This window comes from Nicotiana tabacum, chromosome 13, assembly GCF_000715075.1.
Source record: "Nicotiana tabacum cultivar K326 chromosome 13, ASM71507v2, whole genome shotgun sequence".
Classification (NCBI taxonomy): Eukaryota; Viridiplantae; Streptophyta; class Magnoliopsida; order Solanales; family Solanaceae; genus Nicotiana; species Nicotiana tabacum.
Window position 1 is genome coordinate 28,933,472 of NC_134092.1, and position 16,303 is coordinate 28,949,774.

At 35.4% G+C, this 16,303-nt stretch overlaps 2 protein-coding genes across 2 annotated transcripts; both read right to left on the bottom strand.

The window, feature by feature from the left end:
• Window positions 1-782: 782 nt before the first annotated feature.
• Window positions 783-5,327, bottom strand: LOC107808498 (uncharacterized). Its single transcript, XM_016633029.2, has 8 exons — window positions 4,926-5,327; window positions 4,748-4,841; window positions 4,528-4,653; window positions 4,270-4,428; window positions 2,604-2,722; window positions 2,312-2,503; window positions 2,017-2,107; window positions 783-984 (listed from the first exon to the last, which is right to left on the bottom strand). The coding sequence occupies exons 1-8, from the start codon at window positions 5,078-5,080 to the stop codon at window positions 892-894; spliced, it is 1,029 nt and encodes a 342-aa protein (XP_016488515.1). The 5' UTR covers window positions 5,081-5,327; the 3' UTR covers window positions 783-891.
• A 1,519-nt stretch (window positions 5,328-6,846) lies between these two features.
• On the bottom strand, window positions 6,847-15,440 carry LOC107808497 (phenylalanine--tRNA ligase, chloroplastic/mitochondrial). Its single transcript, XM_016633028.2, has 10 exons — window positions 15,114-15,440; window positions 12,421-12,611; window positions 11,220-11,426; window positions 11,015-11,132; window positions 10,276-10,352; window positions 8,939-9,118; window positions 8,759-8,803; window positions 8,454-8,558; window positions 7,316-7,429; window positions 6,847-7,213 (listed from the first exon to the last, which is right to left on the bottom strand). The coding sequence occupies exons 1-10, from the start codon at window positions 15,298-15,300 to the stop codon at window positions 7,163-7,165; spliced, it is 1,275 nt and encodes a 424-aa protein (XP_016488514.1). The 5' UTR covers window positions 15,301-15,440; the 3' UTR covers window positions 6,847-7,162.
• Between the last annotated feature and the right edge of the window lie 863 nt (window positions 15,441-16,303).

Genomic DNA, 16,303 nt, shown 5'->3' on the forward strand with positions numbered 1-16,303 from the left:
TTTTGCTTGGCAGGAAGACGCCATCTCCGACGAACTTTCTTCTCTTCTTTGCTATTGAGTCATATACAATGATACAAATATATTGTATTGTGTATAAATACACCCATAAATTGTATTTTTGCATGTATTTATGTATTTCGAAGGTTATTTTTTGTTGCAGATCCCTATATTTTTTTAATTTTTGTTGTTTGAATACAGCCAAAATAAATACAATAAATTGAATACAGTGTAAAAGCATCTACGAATGACTATAGTGAATTGAATACAATCGAATATCACTATTTTTGTGATGTTTTGTTGTTTGAATACAATCGAATTGAATACGGTGAATTAAACACAATGTATAATAGTTAAGAATGAATATAAGTGAATTGAATTAGTGTATACAGCCGAATTGAATAGTGGTATACACTCTATTTCTTGATTTTTTATTGTTTGAATACAACTGAATTCAATATAGTAAAATTGAATAAAATTCAATATTGCGCTTTCCGTTATTAAACACCTGTAATCCCTACAGTCGCGCGAATACATGGAATACAAAATTAAAGAACAGTAATTCCTATTTTTTAGGCGGATTACCTCACTGTATTTATAAATACAGTCGCTTGAATACATGGAGTACATCACAGTAGTAACGAAATTGTAACTACGGCCAGTGAATGTGGATATTGTAGCTATAGCACGTTAATAGTCACTTAATTATAGTGGTTTCTGAAAATTTCTCTAGATCTATCCCCTTCTAGGGTGTCAAACTATCAAAGCTTCTTGTTCTATTCTCATTTTTAGGCCCAAAACATGACTCCAAGATTGCCTTGCTTAATTAAAATCTCATGTATTGTTGGGTATGTAAGTATTGCATTGTATATATTCAAATAAACATTTCTCGTTTTATTGTCCCTGTACAGCTATTGAAATATCCAGTGGTTCTCCGGGAGCAGGTTCAAGTACCTTTGCATCTGGTAGTTCCTTTGACAAAAGTTCCTGCATTACAAAGAAACAAGTCGCAAGCCAGAAGAAAAAATTCAGAAAACTAATCAATAAGTAGCATGGACAACAATTCTTTAAAGTTCAACGAATCAATAAAGCATAGTTTTCTTTATGTGGACACAAATAAGGGAGACCTGTTAATCCAACTGCGGCTAGTTATTAGTAAACCCCATTGAAACCAAAATCATATAACTATCCGTGTAAAGATCTGGATCTACAAGGGAGGTTATAACTAACTTTGTGTAGTGATAAAGCTCTAACATCTATATGAACATCTTATTTCATGACAGCGTATTGCCGTTATCACTATTCATTCAGATAGGGGATAACTTCATGGTAGGCACTTAGTGGACTTTACTGAATAGTAAACTGAATTTAACAGACAGCAGTAAAATATAGACTGCTCTAAATTCAACCTTGTCAGCAGTATTGCAGAATGAACACATTCTAGCAATAAAAATCCTTGATTTTATCATCTAATGCCATCTCAGGGACTTTATTCAAGTTTTCTTTGATCTTAATGTTGGTTAACTGACAAGGCAAATTGTACAGAATGCAGCTTACCATCTGTTCCCGGCAAATGGACAAGATGGAATAGGCATTGTTTAGCAGAAGATTATTACAGCCTTCAAAGTGAAGTATTTATTTTGCCTCCAGACTCTTATTATGATTTTTACGCAAGTTGCAAACCAATAATTCTGCACCAGCAGGAGATTTTATTTTTCAGTCTGTTTGTTGGTTTTGGAGGTCTTGCTGCGCACTTTTGACTTCTTTTCACTGATATTTACAAAACAATTCTTTGTTATGTATAAAGAAACGCAGAAAGGACTAAACAAACAAAAAAGTAAGGTTGAATAAGTAAAGAAAATCATTTTCGTAATTTCTTTATCATATTAGTCCTGCAGTCTAAGTTAAATTACCAACTGTCCTGTAACTAAACCACCCTTGATTGTTCTAATGATGTGTAAAGGATAAGGCAGCTAAGAGACTGCTAAATGTGCATATGATGAAGTTATAGTAGAGTACCTTGAATGATTCCATTGTTCCTTCAGCTTGAACAATACTAGCAAGAAACCCTTTGCTGTCGAGGTCACCATTCTTCATCGGCACGACAAACCTATAAAGAAAAGCAGAATGTCAGATGTTTACTTAGAAACATTATTGCATGCATTTCTTTGTTGATTGGAGAAACTGAGAAAATGAATTCAAGCACACGTTATTTTTCAATTTTCCCTCTCTTAACATGAGAATTTTTCAACTTCAACTCTAATAAAAAAAATTGTGTTAGCACAAGCTGGCTTTAGATTTCAATATTACATACTTTGCAGAAAGAAGATTTGCAAGTTGAACTGCATCTTCTTGTCCGGAAACCAATGTAAAGTTTGGTAGAAGTTGCTTTATGACAGGAGTAATAACAATGTCTGCCTTGTATTTTTCTAAGAAGGTCTTGTTATAGACACAGTGGGGCTCATAGTAGAGAGTAAGAGCACCTTTTGGAGAAGTGACAAGATACCTGGAGCACATTATTAAAAGAGTTAACTGCAAACTAAGTAAAAGTTATCATTGTCATGGAGTGGAAAGGAGAAGAAAGATAATGGCATAATCAAGTCTACCCATTCTCGGGTCGCTGCCAAGGAGGTCCAAGAACCGGCCCTGCAGTAGCCTTAATATTAACCTGGAAGCCGTTGCTCACTTCAATCTCAGAATCCTGGCCGGGTTCCAAGTAGATGACCTAAAGATTTAGAAGCAAAAGTAACTTTTCAGGAAACATCTTGTTCATTGTTCAGAAAACAGATTACATGACATTTATCATATGGAGCGACGAAAAATTTACACAAGTGCACGATGATTTTTAGTTTCTCGATCAATAAATTGATTATAAGAAATTCATTACAGCTTCTGTGTGGGCCGAAAAGAGCAGTAGTTTTTCTTCCCATCTAAAATGAGGGTTGCAGATTGCCAAGATGAATGTTGAAGTCTTCAAATTGAAGTGTCAATATATAGTTCTTTGATGTCTTGTTACATAAGTTTTCTAACATCACAGTTGTCAGCCTGCGCAGACCTTCTTCACTGACCACTACTGGAAATATCCTCTCACTATCTCATTATCCAATTTATGATCATGATACTTCCCAGAAATCGAAATTCCTGATCAATGGAAGAACAATATTACGCTAACTTTAGCTTACTGTTGATAAATACTGTCCACAGAGAAGCATAATATTTTCTGTTGCACTTAATAGTGCTAACTGTGTCCAACACCTCTGATAGGATTAGCTAGCAATTGAGCCAATATTTGGAACATAAATGAACAAAAATGTAAAAACCATAATTCATATTCTTACAAACTAAGGATTAACTTAAGAGGGACATTTGACTGCTCTTAAGCACAAGTAACTGCTCTTTACATCTCTTCACCCTATTAATTTCGTATTTTTTTCCTATCAGCAAGGAAAACGTACTAGATTTCTTTGAATACACAAGTCAAAGAAATGGATTTTAGGTTTTCTTTAACCTAAAATATTTGTGTCAAGTAAAACCATCTCAAACAAGCAAAACAACCCACATCATATATCTGTTACTCAAGATTTTGCAAAATCATCAACTACCCGTTTCCCTCTTCTAGGTTCCAGTAGAACGAGAAGTAACTAAAGGAAAAGAACGCTGAACACCCATCAGATAATAAGTAACTTAAGAGTAGAGCGTCTTCTATCCATATTCTTTTGTTAAAATCATAAAATTTATGGAATGTTCAGATTCTCTTTTTGAGCAACTGATTAACCATCATATCATGAATTTATCGGGTCAAGGAATTGATTTTAGAGATCATAAAAGGAACTATTGCTGTTACAGTGCATTTTGTTTCCAACCTTAATAGATGCTGCACTGAAACATTTATACATACAGTTCCTCCCGATACCTCGGTAGGTATTCATTCTCTTATCTAGCAAGCTTGCTCAATCGTTTTGCTATCTTAAATAAAGCTTAAATGACCACTAGGTGCCATAACTTTTACTGTCAAGTTGTTTTATATAGAAAACATTCTACGGCACTCTCAGTCTTCTTCCAACAGCTATCTTTAAGTCCAAGTGAAAATACCAGTTTTAGTCAATAGCTGATATGTTTGACTTGTTATATGCTCTTAGGCTCAACTTCATGGTCCAAATTGTTTTATCATATCAGCGCCCGATTTCTCATTCTCAGTGTTCTGGAAGCAGACCAATGTACAATATATGTTACTTTTTCTCCTTAGGAAAAGCTTAAAAATATATCACATACATTGTTGAAGAGAGGATCCAGCAGTGTTTTGGCATTGGGAGTTGCTATAACTCTCAGGTTTGGGAACTTCTTTGAGAGAGGCTTTAATGTCTTGAGATGACAATGATCATCGAGGCTTTGTGTAATGAGCAAGCAGTCTATCACTGGAAGGTCATCAAGCTGCTCTACAAACACCATAAGATCCCAGACTATTTCAGTATATGTAGATAAATAGTCAATATAGAGCTATTTAATGGGAAAATGGCCCATTCCACTGACCTGGAAATTCTTGAGAACTTTCTTGGCAGCATCATAGAGCCAAGGAATTCCAAAATCCAAGTTACCCACCAAGATTGGATCAACCAGAAGTTTGAGTCCTCCCACTTCCCACAACCAGCTATTCCCCTAAACACACAAATAGAATTAACTTGAGCACAATAATGATTCTGAGAGAGCAGCAAAGAATAATACAGCAATATAATCAAGATAGAAAATGCACCTCCAAGTAAGTCAATCTGAACATATCGGTACCAGAATAATTAGACTCTACAGCTTTCTTGTCAGAAACCAAGGCAGAGATGACTGTGGGCAACCTATAAAGCAAGTTTCTAACTTTTTCAGAATTGCAGTGTATATTTATTGTATACAAAAAAGAAATGAGGAAAAGATAAATAGACCTGGGAGCTGATGAGAACTTTAATTTGGTAGAATCAACATAAAAGAGAGCCTTTTGGGTTGCAGGGAAAGGGGCAAATGAAGAGAACGATGATGAGGGTATCTCTTTACTAGGCCTGCAGGTGAAGTATGGAACAAAATTGCATTGAATAGCCATGGATGCTCAAGTACAATTGAGCTGATGTTACTGATAATGGACCTAATTTGGTATTTGTTCCCGCTAATTCGTTGTGGATATATATGATTCTCAAACCAATCCAAATGCTCTCCAAATTTCAACATAAACTCCCCTGGGAACACATGGTTCAGGTTTTGCCATTTGGCGGAGGCTGCTGCATAAATTTGTGAGGTTCACCCATATATCATATTCTCCATATTGAAAGTTGAAACACCATCCTTATATTTCTGATAGTGTGTATGCTCTAAATTATCAAAACAATTTGCTGTGTGGCAATTCACTTATTAAATTAATTAGCTTAATCTAAAAATTGACTTAATTAGTTATTTTAAATAATAAACAAGTATTATTAGAGGGTAAATATTCACCCGGTTAAAAACAAAAAAAATAGAGGTTGGATAAAATCAATTCTGTCAATTCTCCTTTTACCTCCTCTCTTCCAATAATGGATACTACACCTCTCAGTAGCGATTTGCTTCATTAAGCTTCATTGTAATCTTGATTTTTCCCCAATAACCTTCGATTGCTCGATCTTAATTTATTTTTGTTCGAGATCGGGGATTAAAAATTAGGATTTGTTAAAAAATCTAGGGTTCATTGGGGTTCTGGCTGAGTGAAGATTATTGGTAAAAATTTGAGTTACTTTGAAGAAGATAGTTATGCACTAATACTATTTCTTTAAAAACTAACTTCTTTGTTGCAAAATTATTGTATAAATTTGCTAGGAAACATCAATTCAATTTTACCATAAAAATTAGATCGTTTTGGAGTATGAGTTATTGAATGAATATTTCTTCTTTCAAACAAATTCGGGTAATAAATAAAAAAGAATAAAACGAGAAAGATACAAAATAGATTGAGTAATAACATAGATGGATAATTTCATATGGAACCAGATGGAAAAATGAAGAAGAAAGGTGAAAAAATAAGGAAGAATGGTAAAAAAAAATGAGAAAGAAATGTATTAGGAGAATTTTTTTTAAGAAAAAAAGATTTGAAAGAGTGTAGGCTAATTAGCCTTTACATGTTGTCAAGTGGGGCCCTTTTGATGGCTTTTTCAACCATTACGTGCTCAATAGCGAGTTATTACACACGGTTTGCCAGAAATACAATGAGGGTGTTTCAATATTAAGGAGAATAAAGTTTAGGGCGATTTTGGGTGACACCAGATAGTTTAAGCAGGAAACTGACAAAAAAATGATAGTTTAGGGTTATTTTAGGGTGTTAACTCATCATATTTTGGTGGGCAAAGTGCACCAATAACCACTTTTAAGCTTCCTTGTTAAAATATATTCATAATTTACGATGTATTTAAAGATTAGCCAATTCGCCTAAACTTCAGGACTAAATATCTTGAATTTTTGTATCCTGAATTTTTGAGCTGCTAATTCGGAATTCAGGACATACGATTAGAATTCCTAGACATAATTTTCGAACAATTGGCCAATCATTAAATGCATTATAAGCTGTAAATATGTATAACATGCTTAAAAGCGGCTCGGGACTACATACTACTGCCCACGGGCGGGGAGTATGTCATTTCTACTATTTTGGTGTGCTCTAAGCCTCTACTACAGATAAGGTAATTTGCATGGGTTAGAAATTCCAATAATAAAGATTCTGATGAATTCAAACAAGGAGCTATTCTGCCTTTTTTTTCTACAAAGATGAAAACCTTGAAATAAATAGGTTCTATTTTGTTCGGGGGGGGGGGAGGGGGTAATTGGCCTCAAAATGCCAAATGACAGCAAATAAGCAATTTGACTTATACAATCAAGAAATCATGATAAACGTATAACTAAATGCAAATAATTACAAGGCGTAAGCTACAAAAACAAACATTTGAAATAGGGATTATTTTCATGGTATGACCTTTTTTAGGCCACTCTTTAAATTTTGTCCCATGTTAGCCCGGTGGACTAAACTTTCCCTTTAAGAGTAGTTGAAAGAATTTCTCCTCTGTTTTTTTATTTCTTCTGGCAGACAAATTTAGCCCAAACGCGGACCGAATTTAAATAGGCCTCGGAAAAGGCCATTTGTGCAAATGCCCCCTGAAATAGCTCATCTTAGAACAACTTTTAACTTGCTCTCCACCTGTTCTCGCACTTTCCACTGCATCCAAATAATATTTAAAAAACACCTTTAGTTAATGGCAGGAGAAAGATGGTAAATAGGCTAATAGCCTAGTAGAGATTCATCTGAAAGAAGGTTTACCTGCAAATCATTTATTTCCTCGTCTGTAAGTGAACGCTCCATGGACCGATAAGCTATCCTGTAGCAATGGCTCGTCATTCCTTTCTTATTGGTGAAGTTGTCGATCAATTTCACCTGACATTAGAATTGGCAGGAACGGTCACTAGACGAACTCAGGTTACAAACACGACCCTATAAACCTACTGTACAATTGGCCAAAGCTGTGGTGATTGGCTTCACTAGACAAACCCATCACCCCTCTCCCATCCCAGGGTATGATGCGAAAATCACTTAACTTGAAGCTTCAGATAAAAGTACTTGAGTCAGCATAGCTTACTTTTTACTTTGGAGAAATGAACTAATGATATCAATGAATAGGTGCTTTCAAACACGTTGAGTTAGAGAAACATTTCAAATATTCAGGAAATCTAGCAGGATAGATACTCATGAATTTGAATATTGGGGTATATCCAAGGAAACAGCCAGAGGCGGATCCAGAATTTGAAGTTTATGGGTTCCTATAACGATCTCAAGTTAGCGACTGGGTTCCCAATCAAATATTTATAGATATTTAATGAATTTTTAAATACATACAAGGACTGTGCAAAAGCTACTAGGTTCCCGGGAACCCGGTCCGCCACTGGAAACAGCCTCTCTACCTTCACAAGGTAGGGGTAAGGCATGCGTACACACTACCCTTCCCAGACCTCACTTGTAGGATTACACTTGGTTTGTTGTTGTCTTTTTTTGTAGATAAGCATCCACAGTGAAATCTTTTAAGTTTTAACCAACATTAGCTGCCAACATCTATTGTACTGAAGAATTTGAGCTTGAATTTATTAAGCTAAATAGGATTTAGGTTTCCACATTTTTACCTTCAAAGAAACCAACTTTTATATGAAACTCATCTAAACAGAATGTTTAATGACCATTGCTCTACTGTGAATGTCCCTCAAAAAAAATTACTAACTGTAGACGTGTCCCCGACAAAATATAAAAATGAATAACTAACAGTAACAAAACAGAAAAATTTTAAGACCTGGAAAAAATAATAATTTAGTATTTTAAATTACTAATAAGAGTCAAAGACACATTAATGAAGGGACCCTCATATCTACAAGTTGGATTGGCAGAAAGTAGAATCATCATGTGGACATACCTCCTCGGCAAGGTCTCCAGCAATTCCTCTAACAACTTCACAGAGATTGTTCTCAGTAAACGAATCACTGATCCAGAAGCTCATGTCTTTATAACAAGGTGGATACTGCAAAAATTAAGGAACTTCAATCTCTTAAACACTAATAGATCCACAAACAAAATTATGCAGCCAAAAGTGGATCCCTTAAGTGCATTCTTCAAATAAAAAGCTGCACTTAAAGAAATGAAATGCTCAAAAAAACATATAAGAATTGGATTCTTCAAATGCTTAAAATCCCCATAAAAGCAGTAGCAAACAAGTCCTACCTTAGAAAATGGCTTAAACTTCAACCCCAGCAGGCCGCTAGAAAACTACATCATGATCAAGAAAAGTTATTGATAGCTACGAAAATCCAATCTGGTGATAGAAAAGGGGAGAGGTAGGAAGAACTAGCTGAAAAAGCAGAACAAGAAGAAAAATGAAAACATGACAGATGAAGAAATTACTTGAGAAGTGAATCGCTCATCAGTTGACCAGAAAAGTCGAATATCTGGAATATCAAATAAAACCATAGCCAAGCGCTCCAATCCAAGCCCAAACGCCCAAGCAACATTGTCCGTTCTACCGCTTCTTTTCAATATTTCTTGTTCTGTCACTCCACAACCCAAAACTTCCATCCACTCATTCTGGAAAAGGATTTAACAGTAAGTAGATCATAATAAAAATTATACCAGAAGGATGAGTCCATCTCCTATCTATTTTCAATAGCTCAAATTGGTCTTTGCTCTGGCTTTTCTCTCGAGGTTTCATCTCTATTTATTGTACTTTCTGCAATACGTAAGTGCTTTCCAATTCTTTTTTGGGTAATAAATGCATACATTACTTGTCAAAGAATAAGGTAGTATTATTGACGTTCTTGCATAATAATATCTTAGCTCAAGAATTACGGAGAGAGATAAAACACCAATAATGCTATCAAATATCACTAAAGTTTAGCTAAAAAGTTTCTCTTTTTGTGCTTCGCATGAAATGGTAGTGTTCTGCAGTACATAAACTAACAAAGAATCATTTTCTTTTTAGAGAAGAAGAAATAACAATTTGTATATCGATTTCCTCTATGCGTATGAGTTCAATATTCGGAAGGCTTACGTGTGCTTGTATATCCTTTTTATTTTGTGATTCGATGAATTGCTGTGTGAACTTCTCTTTGTCAAAATAGAGTCTCTAACGAGGTCTCTAGTCCTATGTAAAACCTTAATGATACATAAAAATGTGGATCTCACATTGTTATTGTATTATCTTCTTCCTGAATGTTTGGCTATTGTTTGGCGGCTCACACCCTTCATCTTCCTGCTTTATTTTTCCAACAAAATTCTATTTTCTCAATTGAATTCAAAGTAAGGACAGCTAGCTCACATAATTAGTGAATGGCATATGATGTGTTTGTCTAATGCATGCTTGACACTCTTGAGCCCCAGCAAAAGAGATTGTTTAATTAGGCGATACAATCTTACTCTTTTTTACTGATAAATGAAGGTAAAATACCATTAGACTTCTATAAGTTATGTTAAGTTAAACCAAAGGGACTTTACCCAAATAGTAAAATAAGAGGAAAGGGAAGGTGAGGAGGTTACATATGAGGCTACTCTAGCTTGGTAACAACTGCCCCCCCCCCCCAAACACGCACACACACATCTATACATTTTATAGCATCTTATCAAGTGATCTGATGAGACCACAAAAATAACTCGCATATTCTCCGAATTTTAACATCTAGAGAGGAGGGGCATAAAGGGAAACAAAAGCATGTATAAGTCTGTCATAAAGTAATGCAAAAGTATACCTGAAAATATATCTCCAGTTCAAATGATGGATTAGTAAAGGGGAAATAAGTGTCAACCCAGCGCATTTCCACACCACCTGAAGAACTAGAAAGATTAGGTTGAAGATTCATAAATCTTTGTCACTTAAAAGAAATTTTGCAGTAGAAAGATGGTTTCTGAAGATTTCTGAGAAAGAGGACAAGCTATAAGATTTATACACGATAGAAATGAGATACAGGAACATCGTCAATGAAGTGAAGGTCGACAAAATAAGGAAAAGCAGCAGAGGATTGGACCCCTCCTGAGTCCACTGATCTGCTGGAAATTTAACAGGGAAGCAACCAACTACATTATAATATCAGATACGATCTTCCATAGGTATTGTTAATTCTTACAGTGACTTCAACCTATTATCTAGCAGTCTACTTAGCTCTCTATAACTATCTGCCCTAAAAAAAAGGTGCTAATTGAGACACCTAAAGTATTAAGAAGATGGAAAAAAGCAAGAAAGAATAATAAAATAAGCAACTATCACCCCCCATCACACCTCTAAGATGAGATGAGCATAAATAGCTGGCATCCAAGGACCACCTGCTAATGATGTAAGGAAGTCATAGAGTAAGAGATTGGTTGCAATACTGATATTTATATGGTAAATAATAGTCAAATCATCATGACTCATTATTGGTTGCAATCCCAATATTTATATGGTAAATTATTGTGAAATCATCATGACACATTTTAGATCAAGAATCGTACCAAATAGATGTCGTGCCAAACCCTCAAGACATTTCTTTAAATCTTCTGCGGCATGTGACGTCGCATCAGCACCTGAACCCTCCCAATCATGTGGAGCAAAGACCCGTACACCCTCCATCTACATAGTATGGCAAAAAACCATTAAAGGATAAATCCACACAACAATCTGCATGTCCAGAGAAAAATATGTTTGCAGGTAGAGAACCTGGTGGAATACAGGGTAGTGAGTTGCGTCAATCGAATCTCTACGGTACACATCTCCAGTAACGAGAAAATGGGTGTGTCCATTCCTCAGTAGCTCAGCTTGATGTGCGCTTGTGTGGCACCTTAGAACAGTTTGAGAATCCACATAATATGTGTCATTGTAACTCCTGCTAACATGATCAGCAGGTACCAAGACTTCATCAAAGTTCTGCAGGTAGGAAACCACAAATCGCAGTAAGAGAAAGAAACCAAAGTTAATAACTTCTTGCCAAGATAAACGAACAAAAGGGAAACATCCAAGTGCAGTATATGCATATCCTATCATTAAACATGGATGAACGCCGAAGACGAATTAGTGTAATAAGAAACAGCAGTACAGCTTTCAAAACTATATTGAGCAGAAGGTGAAGTTTACATTATGAATCTAGATAAGCTTTTAAGTAGTTAAGAGCTCATGATTAGGACCATATTTTGGTCTATTGGCCGGGGTCTGTGTGCTTCTGGAAAACACAAGATGCACAAAACAATTATGGTGTCTAAAGATACTTTTTCTTTTTCTTTGGGTTGAAACTCAGGACATTCAAACAATACAATAATAATCCATTATAAGTTTCACGGCTAGATTTAACTCATTCCCTAGGGATGAAAATTACAGCTATATAAGCTACACCTAACATCCCTTCTCCCAGATTTTCTCAATCAAACAAGATTCTCAAAAATCTAAGATTTCCAATGCTAATAGGTCTAGGTGCTGCATTTCTAAATTATAAGATATACTTCAAGTCCTACCTGCACTAGTTGCATTCCAGTTAAGATTAAATATGGAACCAACAAATAATGACCACTCTCTATAGGTCGGTGGCTGAATGATCGATGTGCCTGACTCATAATTGATGGGGAATAGTATTCTTGGCCTTTAGAGCTAATAGAATTAGGCCTTCAGGAGTAGGAGGGTAGAATTAATTACTGGACTCAACATGAGGTACCCTATAAATAGGCAAAAAAGAATGACTTGTTGGGACCCTAGTTTTAGTGGAAAATTACAGAGATGCTAATGCCAGCTTTATGAATATAGAAAAAATTTGATCAATGAGATAAGAAAGGACCATAATTCTAGCACAGAAAGGCCAGAAAGCAAATATTATTGAGAAGACAAAATTTTGAAGAGTGCAAAAATGCTTCCTTAACCTTTTCACACCAACCTGTCTAACAGAAACAATTGGGCACAGATCATCAAACTTGTCAAACTTGTCCGGATAGTTTGTGTCAAAATAATCATAGATCGCATTCTTAAGGATGCCAAGCGGATGCTGGTTCCTCCTATGAAGCTGCATTCCGAGCTTTGCAAATATTGTATCTGGAATATTGTTTGTGGGGTCATCCCTTACTATTTCTGTAAATTAAGTGATCACGTTAGTACCAACTACCAGGTGATGGAATAAAATATTCTCTCTGTTAACAGCACTATCAAGGCAACAAAAGATGTACAAAAGATGAAAACAAGCTTTACTCACAAAAACACAATGGATATGCATAACGCCATGGTTATAAGTGAAGATAGAAACTGTCTACACTTGAAGAGTTACAATTTTAACAAACTACAAAAGAGAAAAGGAGAAATACAAAAGGTAAGACATATTAAGACTGAGCTTGGTTACTTTTCTTCATGCCTACAAGAGCTTTCTGGTATCCCCAGAGGGCCAATTCTATTTGATATACAGAGGACACGAAAAAGGAAACAAACTCAAACCTTGTTTGTTCATAGGAAAATCTGAAGAAAAGATATTAATTTTGTTAAGCACTAAGTGGGCACCTTCCCATACAAAATAGTCTACTAAACCACCCTGAACAAGGACTTGAAATTACAAGAGAAGGTCCTATAGCAAGAGTCTGACTACATATAAGCGACCTATTCAAAAGGCCAAAAAAGGAAAATAAAAGAAGAAAAGTGTTACTATTTTGTAGAATTCTCATCTCACGAAAAGAAGGAAAGGGAAAAAGATCCACCAAAACTAGCCTTGAAACTGTAAAGGCTTTAGTTAGTCCTTTTTCAGCATCTCCTTGCTGCTGGTTTATCGCTAAAATTACCTTCAACAATTAAAAAAAACTAGCCTTGAAAGTATGAATCTGCACTTCAACCCCTCGGAAGTGTTATCTACTCCTCTCCATCCATACCCTCCAAATAAATATAGTGATGGTTTCCCACACCTTTTTGCGGTTACTTTTGCTGTACAACAGTACAAACGCCAATTGAACAAGAATTCTCTAATATAACTTGGTTAGTTGGCATGGTCCACTGTATGCCTCCGACAAAACAAGTGACCAGCAATTCATCTCCCAAAAGAAACAGCATTGCGCAAACAGATAGTTAACCATCTATTCAGTTTTTCACAAACAAGTACCTTGTTACTGGTAGTGGAAGAATTAGCATTGATGTGTCAATAAAATTTTCTAAAAGCCAAGTTGGACCGGTCTGGTGATCAAATAAGTCAGGTTTTTAAGTAACCACACAGCAGCTAAACAACAAATTTAACAAGAACTCAAAATAGTTCGATGGCAACAGCACAGACACTGAAGCTACACAGAATACACTTTCTGAACTTGTTTATTTCTTCTTGTATTTGTGAATGGGTGATTCTGAAGTTCATTACAATTAGAATTTGCAAAAATATGACCTAGCCAAATAATAAAGTAAATCTGCAAATTTTAATACACCTGGGTCATCAGAATTCAAACTTGAATAGCCTCAAATGGTGGGCAAACTACAACATTCCAATATCACTAAATACCCAGATGAGAAATTTACATTCTAATATCAAAAGCATTTGAAGTTCAGTAGCACAAGTCATGTAAATAAAATTGAAGTGAATACACCAAGGTATAGAACTTGAACCTTCAAATATGCACCCAAGGCATCAAATGGAAACTTTTTTCTTTTTCTTTCGATAACCGAGAAATCCCCAGGAACGGTGCACGGTTCGAAACTCGATATATATTGAGCTCACCCATCTACTATTCTCCACTTAAATACCATACTTGTGTTCCGCAGCATGTTCGGCCCGTGGCGTGCTCCTAACGCTCTTACCACTAGACCAAAGCCCTAGGGGCTCATCAAAATGCAAACTTTAATAGCCTCCACTGGGGAGCTAACTACAAAATACCATTTCATAAACCACCCAGAAGCTATTACTATAACTACTACGTCTCAATCCCAAACTAGATTAAGGTACAAATCCTCAATATCGATTGCGCTCCTTTAAAAGAAAAAATTGTGCTCCATTTGGACCCAATTAGACTGACCCAGATGAGAAATTAAGATTCTACAATCATTAAAATTCAAACTTTTCTACATATCCAACGAAGAAATTCAAACTTTACTAACCAAAATCATCTAAATTGGAAATTGAAGTGAATAACAATAACAACAACAACAACAACGACAACGACAACAAATCTAGTGTAAATCCCACAAGTGCGGTCTGGGGAGGGTAGTGTGTACGCACACCTTACCCCTACCTTATTAAATTCTACAATCATAAAACTTCAAACTTTTCTACATATCCAATGAAGAAATTCAAACTTTACTAACCGAAATCATTTAAATTGGAAATTGAAGTGAATATACTAAGAAATAAAACTTGCTACAACTACTACGCCTTAATCACAAACTAGTATAAGGTTTGCTATACAAATCCTCAATATCAATTCTGCTCCATTTGACCCCAATTAGACCGACCCAGATAGAAATTTCAGATTTTACAATCATAAAAATTCAAACTTTACTACTTATCTAAACAAAAAAGATTCAAACTTTACTATCCCAAAATCATGAAACTGAAAATTGAAGTGAATATACAAAGAGATAAAACTTGTTATGCCCCGTAAGTATACTGACCATCTTTAGAAATCTTGACTCCACCAAGCTCAAGAGCAGAGACTACTGTTTGCCTCCTCTTGGGAAGAGCAGAGGAAGTAGAAAATGAAGAGAAGGGGAGGAGAAATCCAAAGCCTCTAATGCCATTCTTGGGAAAGTATAAAGTGGGGTTGGAGAGGAAAGTGGATTTAGCAAATGAAAGAGCCATTGCGTTTGCTCTCAGCCTCCACCCAGTGGCGCCGGTTATCCTCTTTCACGACGACCCCTCCCTCAAAAAAATAAAAAAAATAATTAAAGATATACAGTTCGCCTTTTTAAAATGCGACTTACAATTTACTTAGCCTAGCATACAAAACAAGTGTGACAAATTTTGGTGCCATGTATAAAGAAAAATGTCCATATTTATCCTTGTACTATTAAAAATAATCTACATTTATCCTGCATTGTATTTTTTTTCTAAATTTATTCGCACCGTTGAAAAAGTAAATAAATTGCCCTCATCCTTAACGATTGTCCAAAGTGGCACCCGACCTCTTTAAAATGCTACATTATTGTCCATGTCACCATAAACATACTTTTAAAATTAAATAACTAAACTCACTTAAATCTAATCACCCCACTTGAATCTATTCTTCTCCATTAATAAATCATCATTGCTGAGGAATCACCCGCTTGAATCTATTCTTCTCCATTAATAAATCACCATTGCTGAAACACTAATGTTCGTAAGAGGAATCACAATTCAAAACCTTCAATATGTCAATAATGATTTTCTTGATATATAACCACCGAATTCTCATAGCTATTTTGTTTCAAGCTCAAAAAGTGATTCCCACTTAGTTTTTAAACTTCAAAATACCATAAATTCTTAAATCTCATAATTGAATTTTCATACCAAACTAGTTCATGAGAAACATCTTTGTTGTGAATCAAGATAATTCTGCAAGGGCCTATGTGCTCCAAGAGGTGAATGAGACTAAGTCAATTGGGATTATTGGGCTGGGTTTTCCTAGTAAGGTTTTAATGAGGCACATTATCTATGGACATTCAAGGGGAGTGTTATGAATACATTGAATTTGTGAATGTCCAACAACTCATCCATGAACCATTTTAGATATACATGAATATGTTTATTACATTCATTTAATATCTTGTAACTCTCAAGTAAATTGTACACTATATATATGGTATTTCTAATTCTACAAAAAACA

Coding starts and splice junctions, on each gene's coding strand:
- LOC107808498 (XM_016633029.2), bottom strand. CDS start 5,080: ATGGCTATTCAATGCAATTTTGTTCCATACTTCACCTGCAGGCCTAGT. Junction 4,429..4,527: donor AAGTTCTCAAGAATTTCCAG/GTCAGTGGAATG, acceptor TTTGTAGAGCAG/CTTGATGACCTTCCAGTGAT. Junction 985..2,016: donor GAACAATGGAATCATTCAAG/GTACTCTACTAT, acceptor TTTGTAATGCAG/GAACTTTTGTCAAAGGAACT.
- LOC107808497 (XM_016633028.2), bottom strand. CDS start 15,300: ATGGCTCTTTCATTTGCTAAATCCACTTTCCTCTCCAACCCCACTTTA. Junction 11,427..12,420: donor CAATTGTTTCTGTTAGACAG/GTTGGTGTGAAA, acceptor TCCTACCTGCAG/AACTTTGATGAAGTCTTGGT. Junction 8,559..8,758: donor AGTTTAAGCCATTTTCTAAG/GTAGGACTTGTT, acceptor TAATTTTTGCAG/TATCCACCTTGTTATAAAGA.